Here is a 24284-nt window from a genome sequence, read left to right as displayed (position 1 = left end):
TGCCCTGGAATTTATTTAGCATAAAACCAAAGGAGACTGCAAAATGCCCAAGTCATTTCAGCCCAGGAGGTATCTCCAAGGTGCTGTTCCATCAGCTGGCCATACTTATTAAACCCTTCTCCAGCCTAAAATGAGCTTTGAAAATGTGCATTCACTTCAAGAATTCAGTTCTCACTCTGACCCAACAAACTCAGCATACTTCAGTCGACAACATGAGGTTGCAATAATAAAGACCTTGCAGAAAGATGACTGATTGATTGACAATCAAATGAAGAATGCATCCAATAGAAACCATTTATCACACTTCGATATTTCAAACAAGAATGAATCTTAATCAGCCCTTTTTCTTTTTTTTTTTTTTTGCATGTATGCTCATTACAAAATTCAAGCATGGTGGAGGCTTGAAACGACCTCTGGAGATCATTCAGCCCAACCCCCCTGCTAAAGCAGGGTCACCCACAGCAGATTCACAGCCCAGGATCACAATGTCCAGGTGGGTTTGGAACCTCTCCAGAAAAGGAGACTCCACAACCTCTCCAGGCAGCCTGCTCCAGGACTGTCACCCTCACAGCAAAGTTTCTCCTCATGTTCAGATGGAACCTTCTGGGTTCAAGTTTGTGCTTGTTGCCCCTTGTCCTATCACTAGACACCACTGAAAAGAGTCTGCCCCCATCCTCTTGCCCCCTACCCTTTAGCTACTGATCAGCACTGAGAAGATTCCCTCTCAGTCTTCTCCAGGCTAAACAGCAGCCCCAGGTCTTTCAGCCTTTCCTCCTCAGTGATGCTCCAGTCCCCTCAGCATCTTTGTAGCCTCCACTGGACTCTCTCCAGTAGTTCCCTGCCTCTCTTGAACTGGGAAATCCAGACCAACAGCTTATATCATTGAATTATCTATGTGATTATTAATCAAATCAATAATGATTATGGGCCTTGCAGTCAAAAGCTTATACCAGCTATGTGCATCCAATTCATGAAAGGCATCACACTACCTTTAAACCTTTACTCAAATACAAGTTCTCTTTTAGTTCAGCATCAGTTTTCATAATTACATCAAAATGAATACAATCTCTTTGAGGACCAGGAGAAAGCCCAAATGGCTTTAAGCACTAAACATCTCCAAGCACTAAAGTCACTTCAGAATCTTGACTGTACCTTTAACATCTGGATCATCTACATGGGGTTCCAAATTTTCTATCATTTCTTCCAATTCTTTCCTTGTTGCCATAGGAATGTTTGAAGATGCCGGCATAGTGAGCTCCTGAACTTCTCTGTCAAGTATTATCTCTGAAGCTTGCTGAAGCTCCAAATCAATGTCTATTTCAGGGAGTGGAGTCCTCCAGAAATGGAAAGAGTTGTACAATTCCTGCTCTGAAAGAGAGGCTTCCTTTGAATTCAGCTCAGCCTCCCGCAGACTGGCCATGCAGTGACGAGAACTCCGCTCGTTCTCGTCAGCCATTTCCCCACAAGGTCCTGAAGACAAAGTGCAATGGAAGGATGACTCGGTTGGGAAATCACATTCCCTCTGGGAGTTATTTGAGTCTGTATTTTGATCTTCCATGGCGTTTTCAAGTTTTGTTGCAAAATCACGATCGACATGCGAAGACAGATCCTCTGTCCTGTTGTGCTCATCCTCTGTTGTAACATCTTCTGCAGTCCTGACTTGTTCACTGTCGAATGCCAAAGAAAACAAACAGTTAAACACCAAAATATCCTTGTTGCAAACAGCTGCATGCCTGCTGCCAGCTTGTTATTCACCAGACTAGATTCACTTGCAGCACAGAAAAAAAAATAAATTACACAATCCCAGAATGCTTGAGGTTCAAGACCCCTCTGGAAGTCACCTGGGCCAAACCAAGACACCCACCCTTCAAAGCAGGGTTACCCAAAACTATTGCCCAGGGCTGTGTCCAGGCAGCTTTTTAATGTTTTGGGAGATGGAGATTCCACAAGCTCCCTAGGCAACCTGTGCCAGTGCTCAGTCACCCTAACAGTTAGAAACCTGTTTCCTGCTGTGTTGCAGTTTGTGCCCACTGCCTCTGGTCCCGTCACTGGGTACCACTGGAAAAACCTGGCTCTGTCTTCTTTTTACCCTTCCTTCAGGTATTTATAGGGATCAGTGAGGAATCACTGAGATCCCCCTGAGCCTTCTCTTCTCAAGGCTGAGCAGTCCCAGCTGTCTCAGTCCTAACTCATCGGAGAGATGCTCCAGTCCCTTCATCATTTTTTCCTGGCCCTTCAACTATGTCCACATCTCTCTTATAATGAGGACCCCATAACTGGATCCATCACTTTGGCTGTGGCCTTACCAGAGCTGAGAGGAAGGATTATCTCCCTCAACCTACTGGGAACCCTCCTTCCAGAGCAGCACAGGATACCGCTAGCCTTTGCTGCAAGGGCACATTGCTGGCTGATAGTCAGCTTGGTGTCCACCATGACCATTAGAGTTTTGTCTGCAAGGCCACTCTCTATCCAGACAGACTCCAGCCTGTACTGGTTCCTTTCCATGTGCAGGACTCTGCACTTCTTGTTGAACTTCAAGAGGTTTCTATGAGCCCATTCCTCCAGTCTAGTGAGGTCCTTCTGGACAGTGGTACAAGTTTCTGACATATCAGCCACTCCTCCCAGCTTCCTATCTGCAGGCTTGCTAAAGCTACACCCTGCTCCACCATCTAGATCATTAATTAAGATTAACTGGACCAAACACTGACCCCCAAGATACACAATCGGTTACTGGCGTCCAGCTATGTGCTGCTGATTAATGCCCTCTGGGCCTGGCCATTCAGCCAGCTGTCAATCCACCTTACTGTCTGCTCCTTCAGCTCATACTTCATCAGCTTCTCTATGAGGATTTTTATGGAAGACCATGTCAAAAGTCTTACTGAGCCTAGGTAGGCTATATGCACTGCCCTCCATTGTCTGTCAGGTCAGTTGTTTCCTCACAGAAGATCTATCCTAAGGTATGTCATGTATTTTTACCACGTAATTGGAAATTCTGGAGGTCTATTAAATAGATGAGAAGTTCCACATCATTAATTTACCATGACACTCGATTTAGACAGGAAGGTTTTTTTTTCAGCTTGCAGTTCACACAGAAGAAAACCAAGGAAAACAAACAAAAGTTTGTATTTAGCCAATTCTTTACCTGTTCTCCTGTGCAGAACCACAATCTTCTGGGTTTTTACCATCTTCTTCTTTAAAGTACTGGCCACTGCTGGATGGATTAGCAAAAGTTGATATGAAAGGCCCCAGAGACTGAAAAGCAGCTTGGCGCACCTGGTGGAAAAGGTTCAAGGTGAGAAAATACTATTCATAGATATAAATCCTGCTGGCATGTAAAACATAAATGCCTACTACTAGGAACTGGAAAGGCCATAAGCAGAAAAACAAGAGCAAAGGCTCTTATCTGGCAAGAGTCATCCAGTTGTAAGCAGAAAGTGGTAAGTGAAAACCAAGGTAAGAAAAAGCAGGGTAAAACCAGTTGAATCTGCTCTACAGTAAACTTATCCAGGTTTGAAGAGGAGATGTTCAAGACAACAAATAAAAAAGGTCCCAAGCCCCCATAACAAAACCAACACAAAAAAAAAAAAAAAAACCCACACAAACAAGAACGATCCAACACCCCATGCACACCCAACCAAACCCAAAGAAACCCAAACCCACAATAAATACCACCAGCCCGCTCTACTGCCCCTATTCCCCCCAAAAAAGGAGGTGGTGGTAGGGAACTGGTAGAAATACAATTAAATCACATCTTATTTTCCAGTTTTGTTCATGATTTTCAGCAATGCTAAGTCAAAGGTAGTTCTGTAGCTATCCCACTGACACAGCTTTTTCTCGCATGGTGCAGTGAAAATGTGAGGGACCTTCTACAACCAATGACAAACTATGCAGTCTAAGAATTTTGCTTGAGATTCATAGATTCATAGAATGGTTTGGGTACGAAGGGACCTTTAAGGTCATCTAGTTCTAACCTCCCTGCCGTGGCAGGGACACCTTCCACTAGACCAGGTTGCTCAAGGCCTCATCCAACCTGGCCTTCAACAGAGGAAGTATTCACAGCTTCCATGGGCAACCTCTTCCAGTGTCTCACCACCCTCACAATAAAGAGTTTCTTCCTAATATCCAGTATAAATCTTCCCTCCTCAAGCTTCAATCCATTCCCTCTTGTTCTATCACCACAAGCTCCTGTAAAAAGTCCCTTCCCAGCTTTCTTGTAAGCTCCCTTCAGATACTGCAATGTCTCCCCTGAGCCTTCTTTTCTCCAGCTGAACAGCCCCAACTCTCTCAGCCTGTCCCCACAGGGGGAGTTGGTCCAGCCCTATGATCATCTTTGTGACCCTCCTCTGGACCCACTCCACCAGCTCCATAAGCTCCCTCTTAATCTGGGGGCACCAGAACTGGCTGTAGTATTCCAGATGGGGTCTCAAGAGCAGAGTAGAGATGTGTGAAACAAGATGCTGGAAGAAAAAAAGAAAAGGAAAAAAAAAATATTTTTCACCATTCAAACTGTCAGACATTGGAATAAACTGCCAAGGGAGGTGGTGGATTTCCCTACATTAGACAGTTTTAAGGCCCATCTTACAGGGTGCTAGGCCATCTCATTTAAACTATATTCGTACCATAAATGGTTGGACTAGATGATCCTTGAGGTCCCTTCCAAACTGGTATTCTATGAGTCTATGAAGTTATCCACACCTAAGGCTGAGGAACATCTATGCAAAGTATCACAGTAAAATCTTTTCGCTATGGCAGCCATTCAAGACATAAAACCCCCCAATTCTTACCCATCGTGAAGGATCACTAATCAAATTAATAAAAAGGGGTGACAGCTTTGTCCTCCGAACTTCCTGTGACGTTGCGCAAGAGACAACCATGAAGCATTCGGCGCAGGCTTTCCGGACTCCCCACACGTTATCAGAGCAGAGCTGGAAAAACCTCGGCAGCTGTTGGGAGCAGAGTGAGTGAGTTTGCAAGTCTTATCAGGCAGTACTTCTTTCAAAGTAAAATTCTTTTTTTGTTTGTGCTTTTTTTTTTTTCCTTCATACTCATTTCCTTCATCTGCTTCTCTGCCCTCAGATGAAGTTGAATGCTTGCAAGACAAAGGACACACATTCAGTAGCACCACCCTTCTGATCAGCTGCTCTCACAGATGCAGATAAGGAAAATCATCTGTCTGAAGAACAGCAAGAAAATACTATCTTTGTAATCTGATTTATGTAAGAAAACACCCAAAAACCCAAGTCCAAAAATATCCTTAAGCCCAGGAAACCTGTAAGACAAAACCTCATCTCTACACTGTTCTTAAAACCTCATCTCTACCCCAGACTTTTAAAATGCCTAACATTGAAAGCAATAAAACTGAGGAACACTGGTGCACTAAATTGTTACTTCTCAGAAACCACTTCACACTTTTTTTAAGATTCACACTGAAATGAAAAAAAAAAGAGAAAAAGGCATTTATTGTTGTTAGATTTACCAATCTCTTTCCAAGAGAAACGTTGTTTGGTACAAACCAGGTTTGAACAGAGCAGTGGTTTTATACGTAACAGAATCCTTTTGGTTAGAAAAGACCAAAAAGCCTTGTCTTGTCACAACAGGTCTTGCTGTCTCCCTAACTTTCTTATGGGCTTCTATTAAGCACTGAAAGGCCACCAGAAGGTCTCCCTAAAGCTTTCTCTTCTCCAGGCTGAACAAACCCAACTCTCTCAGCCTGTCCTCACAGCAGAGGGCTTCCAGCCCTAGGATCATCTTTGTGGCTTTTTTTTGGCCCTGCTCCAACAGGTCCATGTCTCACCTGCACTGAGGACTCCAGAGCTGGACCCAGCACTGCAGGTGAGGTTTCAACCAGGGTGGATTAGCCTCCTTCCTGCCTTGTTTGGTTTGGAAGTTGCAAATATTCTCCACTTCCACAGTTCTTTCTCCAGTTTTATTTAAACCCTTCTCCCAGCTCTAGAACCAAGTAACCCTGAGTTCTAGACTGTGTGAATTGGCAATTGGGAGTTCTGTATTCACAGGAACTGCTCTGAGTGACTCTGCTTTAGCAGGGGAATTGGACTAGATGATTCCCAGAGGTCCCTTCCAATTCCCATTATTCTGTGACTCCGTGTCTTCAAGATTTTGTAAACATGAATCATAACTTCATGTCAGCAAAAGTGGAGAGTCACAGATTTTTTTAGTCTCTCCTTACTCAGGAACTGTTCTGCAGCTCTATAATTATTCTAGCTGCCCTTCTGTACCTTTCTAGCTCCAACACAGACTTGCATTAAAAAGAAAAATCCTTTAAGGAATGGCTTACCAGCATTTCTTCAGTGGCTTGCTGCCCAACCACACTGCAAATATCTCCAAAATTGGCTGCACAAACCTTGCAGACAAAACACAAAAAATAACCACTATGATCAGAGTTTTAATACAGCATAGAAAAGCAAAGGGGAAAAAAACACAATAAAATCACGTTTTGATGTAAACTCAGTATCAGCTACTTCCCCACCCCATCAGTTCCCACAGTTTAAAAACAATTTTAAAATGCTTTTCTTTGTTTCAAACTCAATCAGGCTTTCTTAATGATGAAAGAACCACCTCAGAGCTTATGAAAGAGAGGGAGGACAAAACGTGTTCAAAGTGCTGTCATATGAGAAAATAAAGGCAGTTAGCAAGGAAAAGAAGCTGTGCAGTGGCAAGATGAACCCAAAACACAGCCTTAGCACCTAAATACCACAATGAAGTAGTGGTTTCTTTCATCTTAATGAACATCATTAATTAATTCCATTCATCTCATCTCAGAGATCTCCTTCAGAGAGATAGGAGCTCAGGTGGCTGATGCTTTTATCAGTTACAGGTGTTCACATTTTTGTGGCTATCTACACGATCATGAGGAGAAGCAGATTCTTTGTTTCTGATAATAAATGCCAGGACTATGGGAAAAAGCCTCAGTGTCAAATCTCTGTGGAAACGGGAGCTTCAAAGGATGCCCATGGCTGTCACCTAGCCATGTCACAAATAAGATCTAGCAGGGAGAAGTCACTCAGTTCCGAGCTGGTGACACTCCTTTCACAGCTCATCCTAGGCAGAGGGTGACAGTTCCATACCTTGCGAACGTGGAACATCCTGCAGTCGCAACACATCTCACAAAACCTGGGAAGAACAAGTCTTTCCGTGATGTCCTTTCCCACCATGGAGGCCATTTTGCACATGATCTAGTGGCAAGACAGACACCAGTCAGGGATACTTGCAAAACACACAATCCCCTGCCAGTGAAGCAGAGGCTTTTTACGTTTACTTTTCATACTGATGCACAGGATTTTATTCATAGATTCATAGAATGGTTTGGGCTGGAAGGGACCTTAAAGATCAACAAGTTCCAACCCCCCTGCCATGGGCAGGGACACCTTTCCCTGCACCAGGTTGTTCAAGGCCACATCCAACCTGGCCTTGAATGCCTCTAGGGAGGGGGCATTCATCACCTCACTGGACAACCTGTTCCCTGACATCAAATGACTGAAAAAAACATTTCATACCAACGAAAGTGACAGCTTTCCCATCTTTCTGCTCTTTCATCCTGATTTTTACTAGAACTTTCAAAACCAGAGGAAATCTAAAAGAATTTTAATTTTCCTAAGCAGAACTACTTAAATTCATTTTCCTGTAACAAATTCTTATGTTTCTAACCTCAAGGGGATTGATGAGCTGCAGAAACCTTTATAGACTTTCAGTATCTTCAAAACAATGAAGACGGGTAAAGCAATCCTGCTTTAAATTTTATTCCCTTATGTATTTATATGCTTCTTCAGAAAAGTCCTGGAATTATAGAATTCTAGAATTGTTTTAGTTGGAAAAGACCTTTAAGATCATTGAGTCCAACTATTTGGTGCCAAATGCAATATTGACTGGCCTGCTTATTGTTTACGAGTCACATTACAAAAGTAAAATATTAATGAGGCCTCTTTCAAGCCAAAAGAAAACAAATAAATGAAAATAAGACACTCAGGCAGCATCTATATAAAATGTAAGAATAGAAACATCAAGGGAAGTATGAGTATAAAATCTGCTGCCATTTCTCCTTTATAACTTATTTCCTTACTATGCTACTTCAACACCTCATAATTTAAATTATTAAAGACATGTATAATGCAAACCACCAACCACCCATGAATTATTCAACTCAGATGCTTATTATTTGTCCAATAAAACAAAACAAAAACCAAATCAATAAAAAGAAACCAGACACAGCAACACAATTAATGCACTAAAGATTTTCCACTGATGGAAAATTTTCCACATAGACAACTTAAACTTCTCTAAACCAAATAAACCTGAAAAAAACTAAAAAGCCAACAAATCAGATGCTTTAGGAGTTAATACAATTAATCCTAATGAATTTACATCTAACCTTGACTTGAGAGCAACACAACATGGGAAAAGTTAAAGAAAAAAAGTATTTTTTCTCTCTTCAATACCACATGGATCATCAACTCTTAGAATGTTAGGGGTTGGAAAGGACCTCTAGAGATCATCAGGTCCAAGCCCCCTTCCAAAGGAGGATCACCTAGGGCAAGCCACACAGGAACACATCCAGATGGTTTTGAAAGTCTCCAGAGAAGGAGAATCCACAACCTGTGGCAGCCTCTTCCAAGGCTCTGTCACTCTCACAGTAAAGAACTGTCTCCTCTTGTTGAGGTGGAAACTTCCATGTTCCATCTGTCCCTGTCGTTCCTTGTCCTATCACTGGGCACCTCTGAAAAGAGCCTGTCCCCTTCCTCTTGACACCCACCCTCAGATATTTATAGACATTGATAAGATCCACTCTCAGCCTTCTCTTCTCCAGACTAAACAGCCCCATGTCTCTCAGTCTCTCTTCATAGGAGAGATGTTCAAGTCACTTCATCATCCTCGTAGCTCTCCATTGGACTCTCTCCAGTAGATCCCTGTCTCTCTGGAACTGGGGAGCCCAAAATTGGACACAGTAGCCCAAGTGTGGTCTCACCAGGGCAAAGTAGAGTGGGAGGACATCCCTAGACCTCTCCTGGCCACAAGGGTACATTGCTGTCCCACAGATAGCTTCCTGTTCACTACACATGACCACTGTTGCAATATCAAACGTTCAAGCAAACTTTATACTCTGTCACTTGGAAATGTTGATACTTACAGCCACAGCCTCTGTCTTCACATCATCATTGCTGTCTGGAGCTGTCAGCTCGATCAGAACAGGGCACACTTTGGTCTCCACATCGTATCTCTCGATGAGCTCTTGCTCCAACAGAACTAACAATGCTGCTTGGCTTGTTTTTCTTACCTACCACAAAAAGACAAAATTGAACCAGGGAATTTGTAGAGAGTTTTTTGGCTTTTTGCTTAAATACCCCTTTTTTTAGAAGCTGCCACACTAACTGTTCTCAGCAAGAGGACAAGTGCTCCAACAGCTCTTTGGCAAACACTTCATGTTTGAAACAAACTATCTCTGAACCCAAGAACACCTGCATATTGTAAACTAAGCAAATGCTGCCATGGAAGTCTCTACCTACTTCCCAAAACATGGGACAGCAGTATCAAAAAGAGCAGTTGTGGCAAAGTTCATGCAATACAAAGAAAGGCACCGCAACTAATCGTCAGCAAAGTTCTAAGGAATATGATTTTTTTAAACAAATTCTTTTTCTGAGATTAACAAGTTGGCTGACAATGAATAATTTGGGTTATTTTTTAATTCTGAGACATGATTTTGCTTATTCCCACCTCAAAATAGACTGTGCAAAAATAAGATAACCATTAATAACTGGATGCATCAGAAGAAGGAAAAAGTAAGAGACTTCATGTTGCAGTGTAGCAATGCTGAGAACAACTCGGGAGGTCTTTGCTTTGGAGCACACTAGACAAAACCATGGAGTATCAACAGAGGTTAATATGATGAATCATTAAATCTGCTATCAAGAGGACAAAGACGTGCAGGTGATCAGGGGTAATGGCTTCCAACTGAAAGCAGCTTGATTGAGATTAGACATTAGGAAGAATTTTTTCTCCAGGAGGATGGTGAGCATTGGAACAAGTTGCTTAGAGAAGCTGTAAAGGCTCCAAGCCTGGAAGGACTCAAAGCCAGGTTGGATGGGGCCTTGAGCAACTTGGTCTAGCAGGAGGTGTCCCTGCCCATGGCAAGGTGGCTGGAACTGGATGATCTTTAAGATCCCTTCCAACCCAACCCGTTCTGTTATGCTATGAGTTAGCAAAACAGCAAGTAAGAAAAACAGGTCTGGAAAGGGCAAGGGGAAAAGTGGCAAATCGAAGCCTAAAATCATAGAATCATTCAGGTTGGAAAAGACCCCTGGCATCACCAAGTCCACCCATTGACCTTACTCTGCAAAGTTCAGCCCTAAACCCTACTCTCAAGCACCACATCTAAACAACCTTTAAACACAGCCAGGGTTGGTGACTCAACCATCTCCCTGGGCAGCCTGTTCCACTTTTTCTGTGAAAAAAAATTTCCTAATGTCCAGTCTAAATCTATCCTTCTGCAGTTTGAGGCCATTCCCTCTTTTCGATTGCTAACTACCTGTGAGAACAGCACCAACCTCTCTGCAACATCCACAGCCTTTGTCTCACCCAATAAGCCTTTCCCTAGTTGGAAACCATTGCCCCTCATACTATCACTCCAGGCCTTTGTAAACAGTCTCTCTCCAGCCTTCTTGTAGGGCCCCTTCAGGTACTGGAAGGTCGTTATTAGGTCTCCCTGGAGCCTTCTCTGCTTCAGGCTCACCAGAGCAGAGTAAACTGGTAGAATCATAAAATGCAATTAGACCCAAGAGTCAGCTTTTCATGACTACTTTTTAAATTATGTAAACTTAACAAAACAACTGATTTTCTTCCTAAGCATAAAACATCAAATAAAAGGCCCCACATGAGAACAGATCAACTCAGATGAAGAAAAACGCTGGAAATTTTCTTTAACTGAAGTTCAGAGTGTCATGTACTTCATGTCTGTTCAAAAAACTTTTTTTACCCTGAAGCATTACACACATGTATGATGCTAAATTACACCAATTCAGCATCACACCAGGAACATTCAACCATCCAGTAAACTATTTGTAACCAGACACTCACCTGGTTGTTCTGGTCTGCGAGGTACCGTACCACAATGGGCAGTAAGTATTTGGAAAAAGCATAAGGGATTGAAGGTCTGTTTTCTTGACAGAACATAGCAATATGAGGCACCTGTTCCATCAGCTCTGCCCGCACTGTTGGTTCTGTCAGGGGGCAAAATAAAACCAAAGAAAGAACAATCAATGTTTAGAAGCATACTGGCAGAATGAGCTTTTTATGGTCCTGTGCATACAAACTGCAGTTGCAGCTGATACACCTAAGGGATGGAACGGCATCCAGACCTGGAGAGGGTTACGAAGTGGATCTGTGTGAAACTCTTGAGCTTCAGCAAGGCCAAGTGCAAGGTGCTGCACCTGGACTGAGACAATCCACTGAGGGAGTTGAGGTTGATCAACCTGGAGAAGAGAAGACTCCAGGGAAACCTTGCAGTCTTTCAGTATGTGAAGGGGGGCTACAAGAAAGGTGGGGACAGTTCTCTTAGCAGGGTCTGTTGCAACAGGACGAGGGATGATGGGTTTAAATTAAAAGAAGGGAGATTAAGACTAAAGAAAAGGAAGGATTTTTTTTTTATGCTGAGACTGGTGAGACACTGCTCCAGTTGCCTAGAAAGGTAAGAGAAGCCTCATCCTTGGAATCATTCCAGGTGAGATTGGATAGGGCTGTGAACAACCTGATGTAACTGGAAATGTCCCTGCTGTCTGAAGGAACGTTGGACTAGATGACCTTTCAAGGTGCCTTCTGATATAAGCATTCTATGAAATGCCTTTGGGCTCCATTTTGTTGACTACAAACTTTAAACTAGTTTTCCTACAGCAACGCACAACAAAATCCTCTGTAAATTAATGAATTGTTGACAAAGTCTCAAAACACAAAATGAATTCCCAGATACACCAATAACTCTTCCAATCTGCTCCATTTATCTTCCCAAAACATCAACAGGAACACAGAGGACAAAGGCTTTTTATTTAAATTCAGAGATTCTGAAACACAAGCAGATTGTACCTCATAAACACCCTGAAGCTTGTATGGAATGAAAAGCACAGGCAGGTAACTGTCCAGTACCTGAAGGCAGCCTACAGGATTGAGACTGTTTACAAAGGCCTGAAGTATAGGACAAGGATCAACGGCTTCAAAATGGAGAACAGATTTAGATTGGATGTTAGGAACAAGTTCTTTACTATGAGGGTGGTGGAACACTGAACAGGTTGCCCAGGGAGGTGGTAGTTGAGGTCCCATCCCTGCGAGATGTTCAAGGTGAGGCTCGACAGGGCTCTGGGCAACCTGATCTAGCTGAGGATGCCCCTGCTGACTGTAGAGGGAGTGGGACTAGATGACCTTTGGAGGTCCCTTCCAACCCAGACCATTCTATGGTTCTATGAACATGAAGTTATCATTCACCGTCTAAGTTTCTAATTTCAGCCTAACTTTTTCCTGGGAGTCAGCAGCACCTCCTGCTATTAAAGCTGTGTTGCAGTTCCTATCATTGTAACTCAACTTTGGCTTCCTTATACAACTTTGCCAAAGTAGCCCCAAAGTAGAACACAAGATAGGATAAGCTGCAGTTCCTCCTTAGGATGAGGTTTTCTCAACCAAAGGTTATCAGTTGCTTTCAAGGCAAAGTGGGCAAAACCATCTGTGTTTTCCTCCTATAGTGAACTGAGTGCATGAAACAGCATGTGGCCAGCAGCTCAAGGGAGAGTCTCCTCCCCTTCTACTCTGTCTGAGTGAGGCCACATCTGGAGTACTGTATCCAGTTCTGGGCTAACCAGTTCAGTGGAGACAGGGAACTACTGGACAGAGTCCAGCAGAGGCCACACAGATACTGAGGGAACTGGAGCATCTCTTTGAGTAGGAGAGGCTGAGAAACCTGGGGCTGTTTAATCTGGAGAAGAGAATCACAGAGTCACTAAGGCTGGAAAAGACCTTTAAGATCAGACTCCAACAGTAACCCAGCTACCATGACCACTAAACTATATCTTGAAGCACCACATCTACAGCTTCTTGAACAATTCCAGGGATGGAGACTCCACCACTTCCCTGGGCAGCCTGTTCCAACACCTCACCACTCTCTCAGTACAAAAAAATTTCCCAATGCCCAATCTAAACCTCCCCTGCCACAACTTAAATCCATTTCCTCTCATCCTATACTGGTTACATGGGAGAAGAGACCAACACCAACCTCACTCCAACCTCATTTCATGTAGTTGTAGAGAGCATTAAGATTAAGAAGACCAGGAGGGGATCTTCTCAATGCTTATCAATAGCTAAAGAGCAGGAACAAGAGGATGGGGTCAGAATCTTTTCAATGAGGAACAGGGGAAAGGACAAGAGGCAATTGGAACAAACTAGGACACGGCAAGTTCCACTGAAACATGAGGAAAAACTTCTTTTCTGTGAAGGTGCTGGAACCCTAGAGCAGGCTGCCCCAGAGGGCTGTGGAGTCTCCTTCTCTGGAGAGATTCCAAACCCACCAGGACATGATTCCTAGGCAACCTGCTGTGGGTGACCCTGCTTTAGTAGTGGCATTGGACTAGATGATGTCTAGAGGTCCCTTAGAACCCTCCACCCTGCTCGGATTCTGTGAAATCTGACAAGGTTTGGCAGCTTCACTTCTGGAAGACTGGCTTCAAGAATGTTAGACAAAGGAGTCCTTTTACCTCTTGTCTCAACATGTTTTTTCCATCTGTGTGAAAACCTGGCCAAAGGTGGCTCAGCTAATAGGCCTTAAAAATACCCTTCGTTTGTGCCTGCCTAGTAGCCAACAGAGAGCAGAGCAAGTACAAACTGAAGAGTCCTTTCTTGCTGAGCATGTTTTGAGATGAATAAAGCCACCATCATGAGTCATCATCGTTGCAGACAGACTTTGCACAGCCCCTTTCCCAAGAACAACTCTTTGGAAAAGGCTGCAGATGAGCAACAGCAGAATAAGGAATCATCTGTCTGGGCAAGGAGGGACAGAGGACTGGAAGGTGAGTAAAGAAGACTAAAAGGAAAGGAAACTGGAACTTGCTGGACAAGAAACTGGAATCAGGGCTGAATGCCAGGGTTGGAGGGACTTGTTCCCACCTCTCCCCAGTAAGGCTGCTATTCGAAGACATGCCCAGGACATGATCTAAGGGTACGAGAGGCTTCTGTCACAACCCTTATCTCTAGGATCTCATTCTTGATTGTTAGGACTCCTGTTTCATTTCTTGCAGCAAGGAGAAGATGACTTGGGGGCAGGGGGCAGAGGGGAAGGAGAGTGAGGAAGATGAATTTCGCTGAGGCTGCATCTTTGGCAGCAGAGCTTAAACTGAATTTGTTTCTGAATTTGCTTTAGGCAGATCCCACCCTCCCAAACCAAAAATCTGTGGCTTCCATGATACAGTGCAACTGTTCATGCAGCCAGACAACAAACCATATCAAGCAACTGATCTGGCTGACGCAGCTTTTGCCCCACCACGATTAGCAACACGATTAAACAGCAAGAGCTGCCACTTAGCTTGGTTTCCCTGTGCAAACACATTTCCCTCAAGTAGCATAACTATCTGATGATGGAAGCAAGCAAGTCATGGTGAGAAAGAGCACACTGGGACTGCTAATTGTGGTATTACCATCAAAACAGAGTGGAAGAAGCAAAATGTTGAGCAACTGAATTGGTTCCTTCATCTAGCATGAAGCTGTACAAAATGCTCAAGCCAAACTCTTCACCAAGTAATTGCACACTGCTATCTGACTGCACTCCACAAACTATGTCTTTCCTGTTGAAGAATTACCACCACTACAATCAAAGCAAACAAGAGCCCTGTATTAAGCATATCAAGAGCTACATATAGAGCTCCAGACACTAGGCACTCAGGATGGGTGCTCTTTTGACTCTGACACCTCCACACTTTGCCCACCCACTGGTAAAGTAATGGTAAAGCTTTCTTTCCCCAAATCAATATAATCAGAAAATGGGTTGGGTTGGAGGGGATCTCTGAAGGTCATCTAGTCCGATCTCCCTGCAGTACCCCCCCCTTCAACTAGATCAGGTTGCTCAGAGCCTTGTCCCACATAAACTGGAATGGTTCCAGGAATGGGGCTTCTACCACCACTCGGGGCAGCCTTGGCCAGGGTTTCACCACACTCAGTGTAAATAATTTCTTCCTTCTCTCTAGTCTGTATCTCCCCTCTTTAAATTTAAAACCATCACACCTCATCCTGTCAGAACAGGCCCTGATAAGAATACTGTCCCCAGCTTTCTTACAGCTCCCCTTTAGGTACTGGAAGGCCACAAGAAGGTCGCCTCACAGCCTCCTCTTCTCTAGGCTGTACACCCCCAACTCTCTCAGCCTGTCCACACAGCAGAGGGGTTATGGCCCCAACATTATTGCTATGGCCTCCTGAGGACCCCGACCCTCTTCAGCAGGTCCATGTCTCTCCCTTGCTGAGGACTCCAGAGCTGGACCCAGCACTGCAGGTGGGATCTCAGCAGAGCAGAAGGGCAGAAACCCCTCCCTCCACCTATGCCCACACTGCTGGGGATGCAGCCCAGGACATGGTTGGATTCTGGGCTGTGAGTGCACATTGGCGGCTCACATCCAGCTTTTCACCCACCAAAAATCCAGCAGGTTTTCTGTGGAACCGAATTTTTACATTCTTTATGAAGCACTGCAGTGTGAGAGCAAGGAGTACTAAAAACCTAAGATACTTCTTTCTTCAGAACAGGGTTCATCTATTATGTACCACTTGATAGAGCAGCCACCTGACAAGCCTCAAGAGCTGCTCACGTAAAGTGAGCCCTCTTCTTCCTGAGCTTCTCAGTAAGTTCTGGCTCTCTGATGAACACAGATGAGGTGATGCAATTGAAGACTTGAAAAATTCATGCCCAGGAACGAATTAGAACTGTAAAGCCACCTTAGTTCTTACATTCCCTAACTTTCAAGTACGTGGCTCTGCAATCCTAGGAAGGTTAGTTCCAACCAACAAACAAAACGAGTGCTGTGCAGGTAGCGGGGGGTGTAATGCAACACCCTAATTCACCATCAAAAAGGTATTTGTGCTCTTCTGGGCAATTACTGTTGCCGTGCAAAAACCTGAACCTTAAGCTTACCAATTTAGATAAGAGCTCAGTTGCTCCAAATGCTGACCCATATGTTCCAGCGTGTACTGAACAGAGACTCATGTTGCAGCCTCATGGGCTTACAGTATACATGTGGGTTTTTTTTTTTTTTGTTTGTTTCATTACACTTCCTAAAAAGCCAAGCAATAATGCCCAAAATTTCCACTTAGGAGACAGTACTTTCTCCTTCCCTTCATCCATTCCTCAGTTTGGTTTTTAGCTTAGACTGGAGGAGCTCCAAACACAGGTTCCAGCAGGAAGTGACATGACAGTGAAAAAAACAGAATCACAGAATGTTAGGGGTTAGAGGGGACTTCAAAAGATCATCTAGTCCAACCTCTGAGCCAGAGCAGGATCACCTAGAGCAGGTCACACAGGAACGCATCCAGGCAGGTTTTGAGTATCTCCAGAGAAAGAGACTCCACACCCTCCCTGGGCACCCTGTTCCAGTGTTCCTTGACCCTCACAGTCAAAAAAACCAGTCTGCCATTTCAGTTTAAACTCGTGTTGTTTCTAACCAACTTTATGGTTTGGTCATCATCACACTTAACAGAACATGGAAGAATCAGTTAAAATCATTACGTCCTGCTTCTTGAGGCATAAGCTCATCCAGCTGGGGAATACATCTGTATTATATATTTTTTTGCACTATACAAGACAGCCAGGACCAAGATTTCACACAGTATAAACAAAATCTGGGTGGGGGATTTTGCTTCACATAAAAACTTTGAAGTTTCTATTTTAGGCAAACTGTGTGCAGTGAGGTTCTCCGTAACATTTGCTTGGCACAGTATTTTTCTGTTTGGCAGAGGAAGTATTTTTAAGTGCTGCTCTTTCCAAACTGTCTCCTGAAGGCACAAGTCTCTGTCTTAAAGTAGGAGGCTGCTAGGAAAAAAAAAATAAAATAAACAAACCCAAATCCCAGCAATCTGGAAAAATAAAAAAAAAAAAAAAAAAAGAAATACCAAGATAAAAAAAATTAGATCTCAGATGCAAACTGCTATTTCCTTCCCTCATTCGTTAGTATTTTCTTTCATTCTGCCTGGTCTTGTGTGTTCTCCAGATGGAGAATTTTACTGAACTGAGTTTTCCTAATCAAGCAAAACCAAGAGAATGAAGCAAGAAAGTGACAATAGACTTCTGGTTCTCCTGTTTTGTCAAGTAACTTTGGAAACAATTTTACAGGATAAAACAGAACGGTGGAATCATTAAGATTGGAAGAGACCTTTAGGATCATCATGTCCAACTGCTAACTCAGCACTGCCAAATCCACCACTAACAATGTCTCTCACATCTTTTAAATCCCTCCAGGGATGGTAACTCTACCACCTCCCTGGGCAGCCTGTTCCAGGATTTAGCAGCCCTTCTGAGGAAGAAATTGTTTCTAATGTCCAATCTAAACCATCCCTGGTGCAACTTCAGGCCTTTTCCTCTTGTGGTATGTTATTTGGGAAAAGAGACCAATCTGCACCTGCTACAACCGAGTAGTTGTGGAGAGGGAGAAGGTCTTCTCTTCAGTCTCCTTTTTCCAGGGTAAACAACCTATGTATCCTCAGCTGCTCCTCACAGCACTTGTGCTCCAGATCCTTCACCAGCTTTGTCGCCCTTCTCTGGACCCGCTCCAGCACCTCAATGTCCTTCTTGCAGTGAAGGGCCCAAAACTTAACCCAGTATTCAAGGTGTTGCCTTACCAGAAGCACAGGGTACAGCTCTACCTCTCTCACTTTCTAGACCATATGAAGTAATATCTCAAGAACCTGGGCAGACAGATCTGCACTCACCAACCTTCAAGTTTAGCTATTTCACAAGACACCATTTGTATCAACATCCCAAATTAACTCCAAAAGCAGAGAAGTAATTAACTGTTCCCTCCTCACCCATGAAAACACATTTCAATTCCCCCTCAAATTTGACACCATCTTTCATGTAAGCCCAGTGTCAACACACTCAACTGGCTCTCTTAGCATATACTCTAAGCTTTCCTGTATCCATGTGTAAGATTTACTTCATCCCTGCTGAGGCTTCACTTCACTCTGTATTCCACATCAGTTATGAGGAATCAAAGCGCCACGGTTAGCTGCATACCAGGAATTAAAAGGCGATTACCACAGAGCTGTCCAGTATAATACCAACTAACTGTTCCAGAACAGCTACTTATAAATAAAGTGATTGTTTCAGAGCCAGCTCACAACTACATTTATTTCACAGTAACTTATTCTGCAGCAATGTACAACAGAATCATAGAATTAAAGCAACACTGGATTAGATCACAGAATCACAGAATTGTCAAATTTGGAAGCATCATCCAGTTCAAACCCCCCTGCCATTGGGCAAAGACACCTCACACTAGATCAGGTTGCCCAGAGCCACATCCAGCCTGGCCTTAAAAACCTCCAGGCATGGGGCTTCCATCACCTCCCTGGGCAACCTGTTCCAGTGTCTCACCACCCTCATCACGAAGAACTTCTTCCTAACGTCTCATCTAAATCTCCCCTCCTCTTGCTTGGATCCATTCCCCCTAGTCCTATCACTACCCAACACCCTAAAAAGTCCCTCCCCAGCTTTCTTGTAGCCCCCTTCAGATACTGGAAAGGCCACAATAAGGTCTCCTCAGAGCCTTCTCTTCTCCAGACTGAACAAGCCCAACTCTCTCAACCTTTCCACATAGCAGAGGAGCTCCAGCTGATCATCCTCATGGCCCTTCTCTGGACATGTTCCAGCATGATGTAACTTTAAAAGTCCCTTCCAATCCAAACTCTTCTATGATTCAACCCATTCCTTTTTTAAACTAAACTTTGGTGAAAGGCAAATGAAAATATTAATTTATATATGCTATAGAGAAAACACCTTCATGCCCATCCCCTTGTAGAGATCTTCACTTCAGCCTGAAGAGAAGGGTCCACAACATACTGAGAGGCCAATCTGCCAACAGCATGATCACAGTATTGGATTTGTAGGATGCCTATTCTCAAATTGAACATTATTGCATGATCAAAGACAAATAAGTTCTATAGTTTATCAACTCAAACTTCATCTAACCCTTCTTTCCCAAACAGAACTGTCTCTTCCTCTCTTTTCAGCCTTCTAGTGTCATGCATATTTTCCCTTTCCACTTCTCTGCTTCATCTGTCCCTCCAACTTCTCTACCTTTTTTGAGGACAAAAGAAAATCTAGACCAGTGGACAGACACTGTAACCAGAGCCTGTCCCTCTTAGCTCAGGAGACTGATCTGTGCTGCTTCAGTCGTCTTTTCTCTAACCAGAGTGAGGAGTTAAATACAGACTACGGACAGACGGTAAAGTCACTATTAGTCATCCATCAGATGCATGGTGAGATAAAAAGATCACATTAAGCAAAGGGAAAAATTCTTAGTGTGGCAGGAAGTGGGAGAAAAGGCCTGGAAAATCCTAAAATGTGAAGATGCAGGAGGGGAAAAGGCAAAGGTGGGATCCTCACAGCTGGGAAAGGCAAATATTAGGATTCCCATTAATATTGCTTAGATACGAAGATTTTGTTCAATGAAATGCTGTCAGATGTGCTATTCAACAAGTGTTGCTGGCATCTCTCATCATACCAACAGCACTAATTAAAATGGCCTTACTAACAGGTTCAGCACAACATTAGGTAATTAAGGCTACACCTCATCATATGGCTTCAAACTTAATGACCAATTAGTTTAAATAATTGGTTTTAAAATCAGTTTGTTTTGTTGACAGAGTTCACAACTGATTTTATGCAGGAAAAAAAAGTAAATTATTTTTCATTCAGGAAAATAAAAAAAAAAATCTTTTTGGTTACATCCAAGCAAATAAGCACCAAATCCTCCAGGAAGTCACTTTCTTTTCCCCCCTCATTTCTTTATTACACCTACATTTACTTCATTATACACTAAAACGCCACATACATTTAAAAAAGAAAAATAGAGGGTCCCCCTCTAAAACAACCCTCAGAAAAATAAGACTTAAAGCTTCTGGTGACCCTTGCAAGCACACTGAGCAAAATGCCTATAAGGCAATAATTCTGGCTGAGGTTAACTTGGAAAACCAGTCAGTCACGGAATCACAGAATTGTTTAGACTGGAAAAGACCTTTAAGATTGTTGAGCATCTTGCGGGCACAATGATGAAGTCTTGTATCATATAAACCATTCACAAGCTGGTACCAGAACAAACCCAATTTGAATGATACTGATTTAGTGAAGTGAAAAAGACAGACACAAGGCCCTTGTTCATGGTCTAGTCTACACTGGAGAATGAAGACCCTGTTAATTGCACCAAATTATCACAGTCTCATGATTTTTCTGTGCCTTCCATCCTACAGTCAGGCATTCGGACTCAGATCTTTTCCCAGTTTTATTTCACATGAAGTTTATTTCTCCAAGCTTAACTAACATCCTCACAAGGAAGCTTAGGAAGTGCGGTTTAGATGAGTGGACAGTAAGGTAGGTGGAAAACTGGCTGAAGGACAGAGCACAAGTTGTGATCAGTTGGGCAGGGTCTAGCTGGAGGCTTGTAGCTAGTGGTGTTCCCCAAGGGTTGGTACTGGGTCCAGATGTTAAACATCTCCTTCAACAACATGGATGAAGGGCCAAAGTGGACCCTTAGCCAGTTTGCTGGTGATACAGAACTGGGAGAAGGGGTTGACACCCCATCAGGCTGTGCTGCCATTCAGTGAGACCTGGACAGGCTGGACAGTTGGGCAAAGGAGAACCTCATGTGAAGTTCAACATGGGCAAGTCCTGCACCTGGAGAGGAATAACCCCCTGCAGCAGTACAGGTGAGGGGTGGACCTGCTGGAAAGCAGCTCTAAGGAGAAAGAGTTAGGAGCCAGCAATATGCTCTTGTGGCCAAGAAGGCAAATGGTCTCCTGGGGTGCATTAGGTAAAGGCACTGCCAGTAGTTCAAGCAAAGCTCTCCTCCCCCTCTGTCCTAGTTAGGCCACATGGGAGTACTGGAGAGAGTCCAGTGGAGGCTATGATGATGATAAGGGAACTGGAGCCTCTCTCTCTTACAAGGAAAGGGTGAGAGACCTAGGGGCTGTTTAACCTGGAGGAGAAGACTGAGAGGGGATCATCTCAGTGCTTATGAACATCTTAAGGGCAAGGGCCAACAGGATGGGGCCAGACTCCTTTCAGTGGTGCCCATGGACAGGACAAGCCACAAGCAAAAGCTGGATGACAAGGAACCTCCACATAAACATAAGGAGAAAATTCTCTGTTGTGAGGGTGCTGGAACCCTGGAGCAGGCTTCCCAGAGAGGTTGTGGAGCCTCCTTCTCTGGAGAGATTCCAAACCTGCCTAGAGATTGTGATCCTGGGCAACCTGCTGTGGGTTACCCTACTTTAGTAGGGGGTCGGAACAGATGATGTCCAGAGGCCCCTTCCAGCCCCCATCGTTCTGTGATTTAAGCCTTGACTCCAGGTTGTCTCTACCCAGCTATCAGGTTCTAACCAAACAAGTCAAAACACACTGACACTTTTATAATTTAGTTATTTTTTTTGAATTATGAGTTATTTTCATAGGATCATAAAATGGTCTGGGTTGGAAAGGACCTCCAAAGGTCATCTACTTTAACCCCCTCTGCAGTTAGCAGGGGCATCCTCAACTAGATCAGGATGCCCAGAGCCCTGTCAAGCCTCACCTTGAATATTACAGGGATGGGGCCCCAACCACCTCCATTGTTTTACAGAACAAGTTGGAAAAAATACCATAAATGGGAAAAAAAAAAAGGAAGAGGAAACTGAAAACCAAGCTTAGTAATGGCAACCTTAAAAACCTCAACCCTAAACCAAACCATGAACAAACCCCACCATGCTGCAGTCTGAACAAGAGTTGAGCACATCAATTAAGAAGGTACAAACCAGATGTAGTTCCCTAATGAATCTTCACACACACAAGGAAATTGTAACCACTTGTCTCATAGAAATGGGCCAAGTCCAATATTGCAACTGCTCCAGGCACAAAACTCACACTGAAGGTTGCAGAAATTTAATTTGTGGGGCAGCTGCAGAATCCAGTGCTACTAGTTAGGTAGATCTGAGACGACTTCTTCAATGCAGGAAAAGCCTGAAATGCTGCTTTTACTGACGCTGAGAAAACATCAAGCCTGACCAAAAAAATAAATGCACTCCACCCTTGTGAAAGGAAACTAATTGATCTGAGCTCAAGCCTTGTCTTCCATTAAATGTCTACCAAAACAAACCTCAGTTTCATATACTTATCTGGTCACCAAGGACAAGCCTAGGCTCTGCAGTCAAGCACGAGGCCATTTTAGCACTGCACTAGTTTTAGGAGGAACAGCTGAAGGAACTGAGGTTGTTTAGCCTGGAGAAGAGGAGGCTGAGAGGGGACCTTCTGGCTGTCTACAACTACCTGAAAAGAGGTGGAAGCGAGGTGGGGATCAGTCTCTTCTCCCAAGCAGCAAGTGACAGGGCAAGAGGAAACAGCCTCAAATTGCACCAGGGGAGGTTTAGGTTGGATGTTACGAAAAAAATTCTTCACTGAAAGAGTTGTCAAGCCCTGGAACAGGCTGCACAGGAAGTGGGGGAGTCACCATCCCTGGAAGTGTTCAAAAAACACATAGGTGTGGCACCTAGGGAAATGGTTTAGTGGTGGACTTGGCAGTGCTGGCTTAACAGTTGGACTCAGTGATCTTGAGATCTTTTCCAATTGTAATGATTCTACAGTTTTGCCCTGGACCTATCTGTCCTACTCTCCAAACTTGAAGCTTCAGAGAGTTTCTGATGCTCGAAACTGTTAACATGATCACACAAACAAGCAGTGTACATAGAGATCTCAGAAGCAGAGCTTTGCCAGGACAGCTCTCTAGAAACACTAGTGTGCCACTGTTCTCAAATAAAGACACATTCAATCCAAAATGAAGAATGACTTTTTTTCCCCCCTCTTAAAGAAGCCTTGGAGTGGCACTCAATACAATTATATAACGCTTACAACTGGCTATTTTTCCTGGCTAAACAAGGGAAAGCAGTCCCTCAGAAAAGTATAAACATGCATAATGGTTTTAAATTAAAAGAGAGGAGATTAGACTAGATTGAAGGGAAAAAAAATAATATTAGGAGTTGGAAGTGACCTCTAGAAATATCTAGTCCAACCTCCCTGCCAGAGCAGGATCACCTAGAGTAGGTCAGACAGGAACACATCCAGGCAGGTTTTGATCACCCTGACAGTGATCAAGTTTTGACTTATGTTCATGTGGAACCTCCTATGCTCCAGCCTGCACCCACTGCCCCTTGCCCTATCATTGGACATCACTGAGAAGAGCTTGGCTGTGTTCTCCTAACACTCACTCTTCACATACTTATAAACATTAATGAAGTCACCTATCAGTCTCCTCCAAGCTACAGAGACCCAGCTCCCTCAGCCTTTCCTGATAAGGGAGATGCTCCCTTATTAAGGAATCATCTTTGTGGCTCTCTGCTGGACTCTTCCAAGCAGTTCCCTGAGGCTCTGCTGGACTCTTTCAAGCAGTTCCCTGAAGTCCTTCTTGAACTAAGGGACCCAGAAACCTTTCCTTCTGACTGATACTGGTTGCAAAAAGAAGTGGTAGAAGCCCCATCCCTGGAAACATTCCAGGTCAGGTTGCTTGGGGCTCCAAGCAACGTGATGTAGTTGAAGGTACCCATGCTGACAGCAATGGTGTTGGACTTGATGAGCTTTAAATGTCCCTTGCCAAGCTAAAGCATTCTATGATTTTAAACTGAGACAATAATAACAGAGGAACAGCAACGAGCAGAATATTTTTTTACCCTTGCAAAGCATTACCTCCTGCCATTCCAGAAGAAGGGATTAAAACTAGCAGGCATTAAGCAGAAGAAACATTTTCTTCTCATACAAGATTTAACAGAAGTTCCTCTTCATAGCACTCCTACAGTGACAGAAGACTGAACTTCAGATTTCCCCCAATGTTGTGCTGCTAAAACTCTCCTTCCTTCTGGTGCTTCAACTGTATGCTAAATCACAGAATGTTAGGGTTTGCAAGGAACCGCCAGAGATCATCAGGTCCAACCCCCCTGCCAAAGCAGGATCATCTAGGGCAGGTCACACAGGAACACATCCAGGTTGGCCTGGAAAGTCTCCAGAAAAGGAGACTCCACAACTT

At 43.8% G+C, this 24284-nt stretch overlaps 1 protein-coding gene across 1 annotated transcript in view; it reads right to left on the bottom strand.

Annotated features, from left to right (window-relative positions):
* The window catches only part of PPP4R1 (protein phosphatase 4 regulatory subunit 1), a 70798-nt gene that overhangs the window by 23473 nt on the left and 23041 nt on the right, over positions 1-24284 (bottom strand). Inside the window, exons 4-10 of the mRNA XM_054381606.1 lie at positions 11086-11228; positions 9143-9289; positions 7086-7193; positions 6296-6361; positions 4785-4943; positions 3143-3273; positions 1153-1667 (exon numbers count right to left, since the gene is read on the bottom strand). Coding sequence (XP_054237581.1) covers positions 1153-1667; positions 3143-3273; positions 4785-4943; positions 6296-6361; positions 7086-7193; positions 9143-9289; positions 11086-11228 — 1269 coding nt within the window. The remainder of the gene's footprint in view (positions 1-1152; positions 1668-3142; positions 3274-4784; positions 4944-6295; positions 6362-7085; positions 7194-9142; positions 9290-11085; positions 11229-24284) is intronic.

The sequence above is a fragment of the Indicator indicator genome, chromosome 6 (assembly GCF_027791375.1).
Source record: "Indicator indicator isolate 239-I01 chromosome 6, UM_Iind_1.1, whole genome shotgun sequence".
In the NCBI taxonomy this organism is placed as follows: Eukaryota; Metazoa; Chordata; class Aves; order Piciformes; family Indicatoridae; genus Indicator; species Indicator indicator.
Note: the sequence above shows the minus strand (reverse complement) of the source record. Positions and strands in the feature narration are given on the sequence as shown.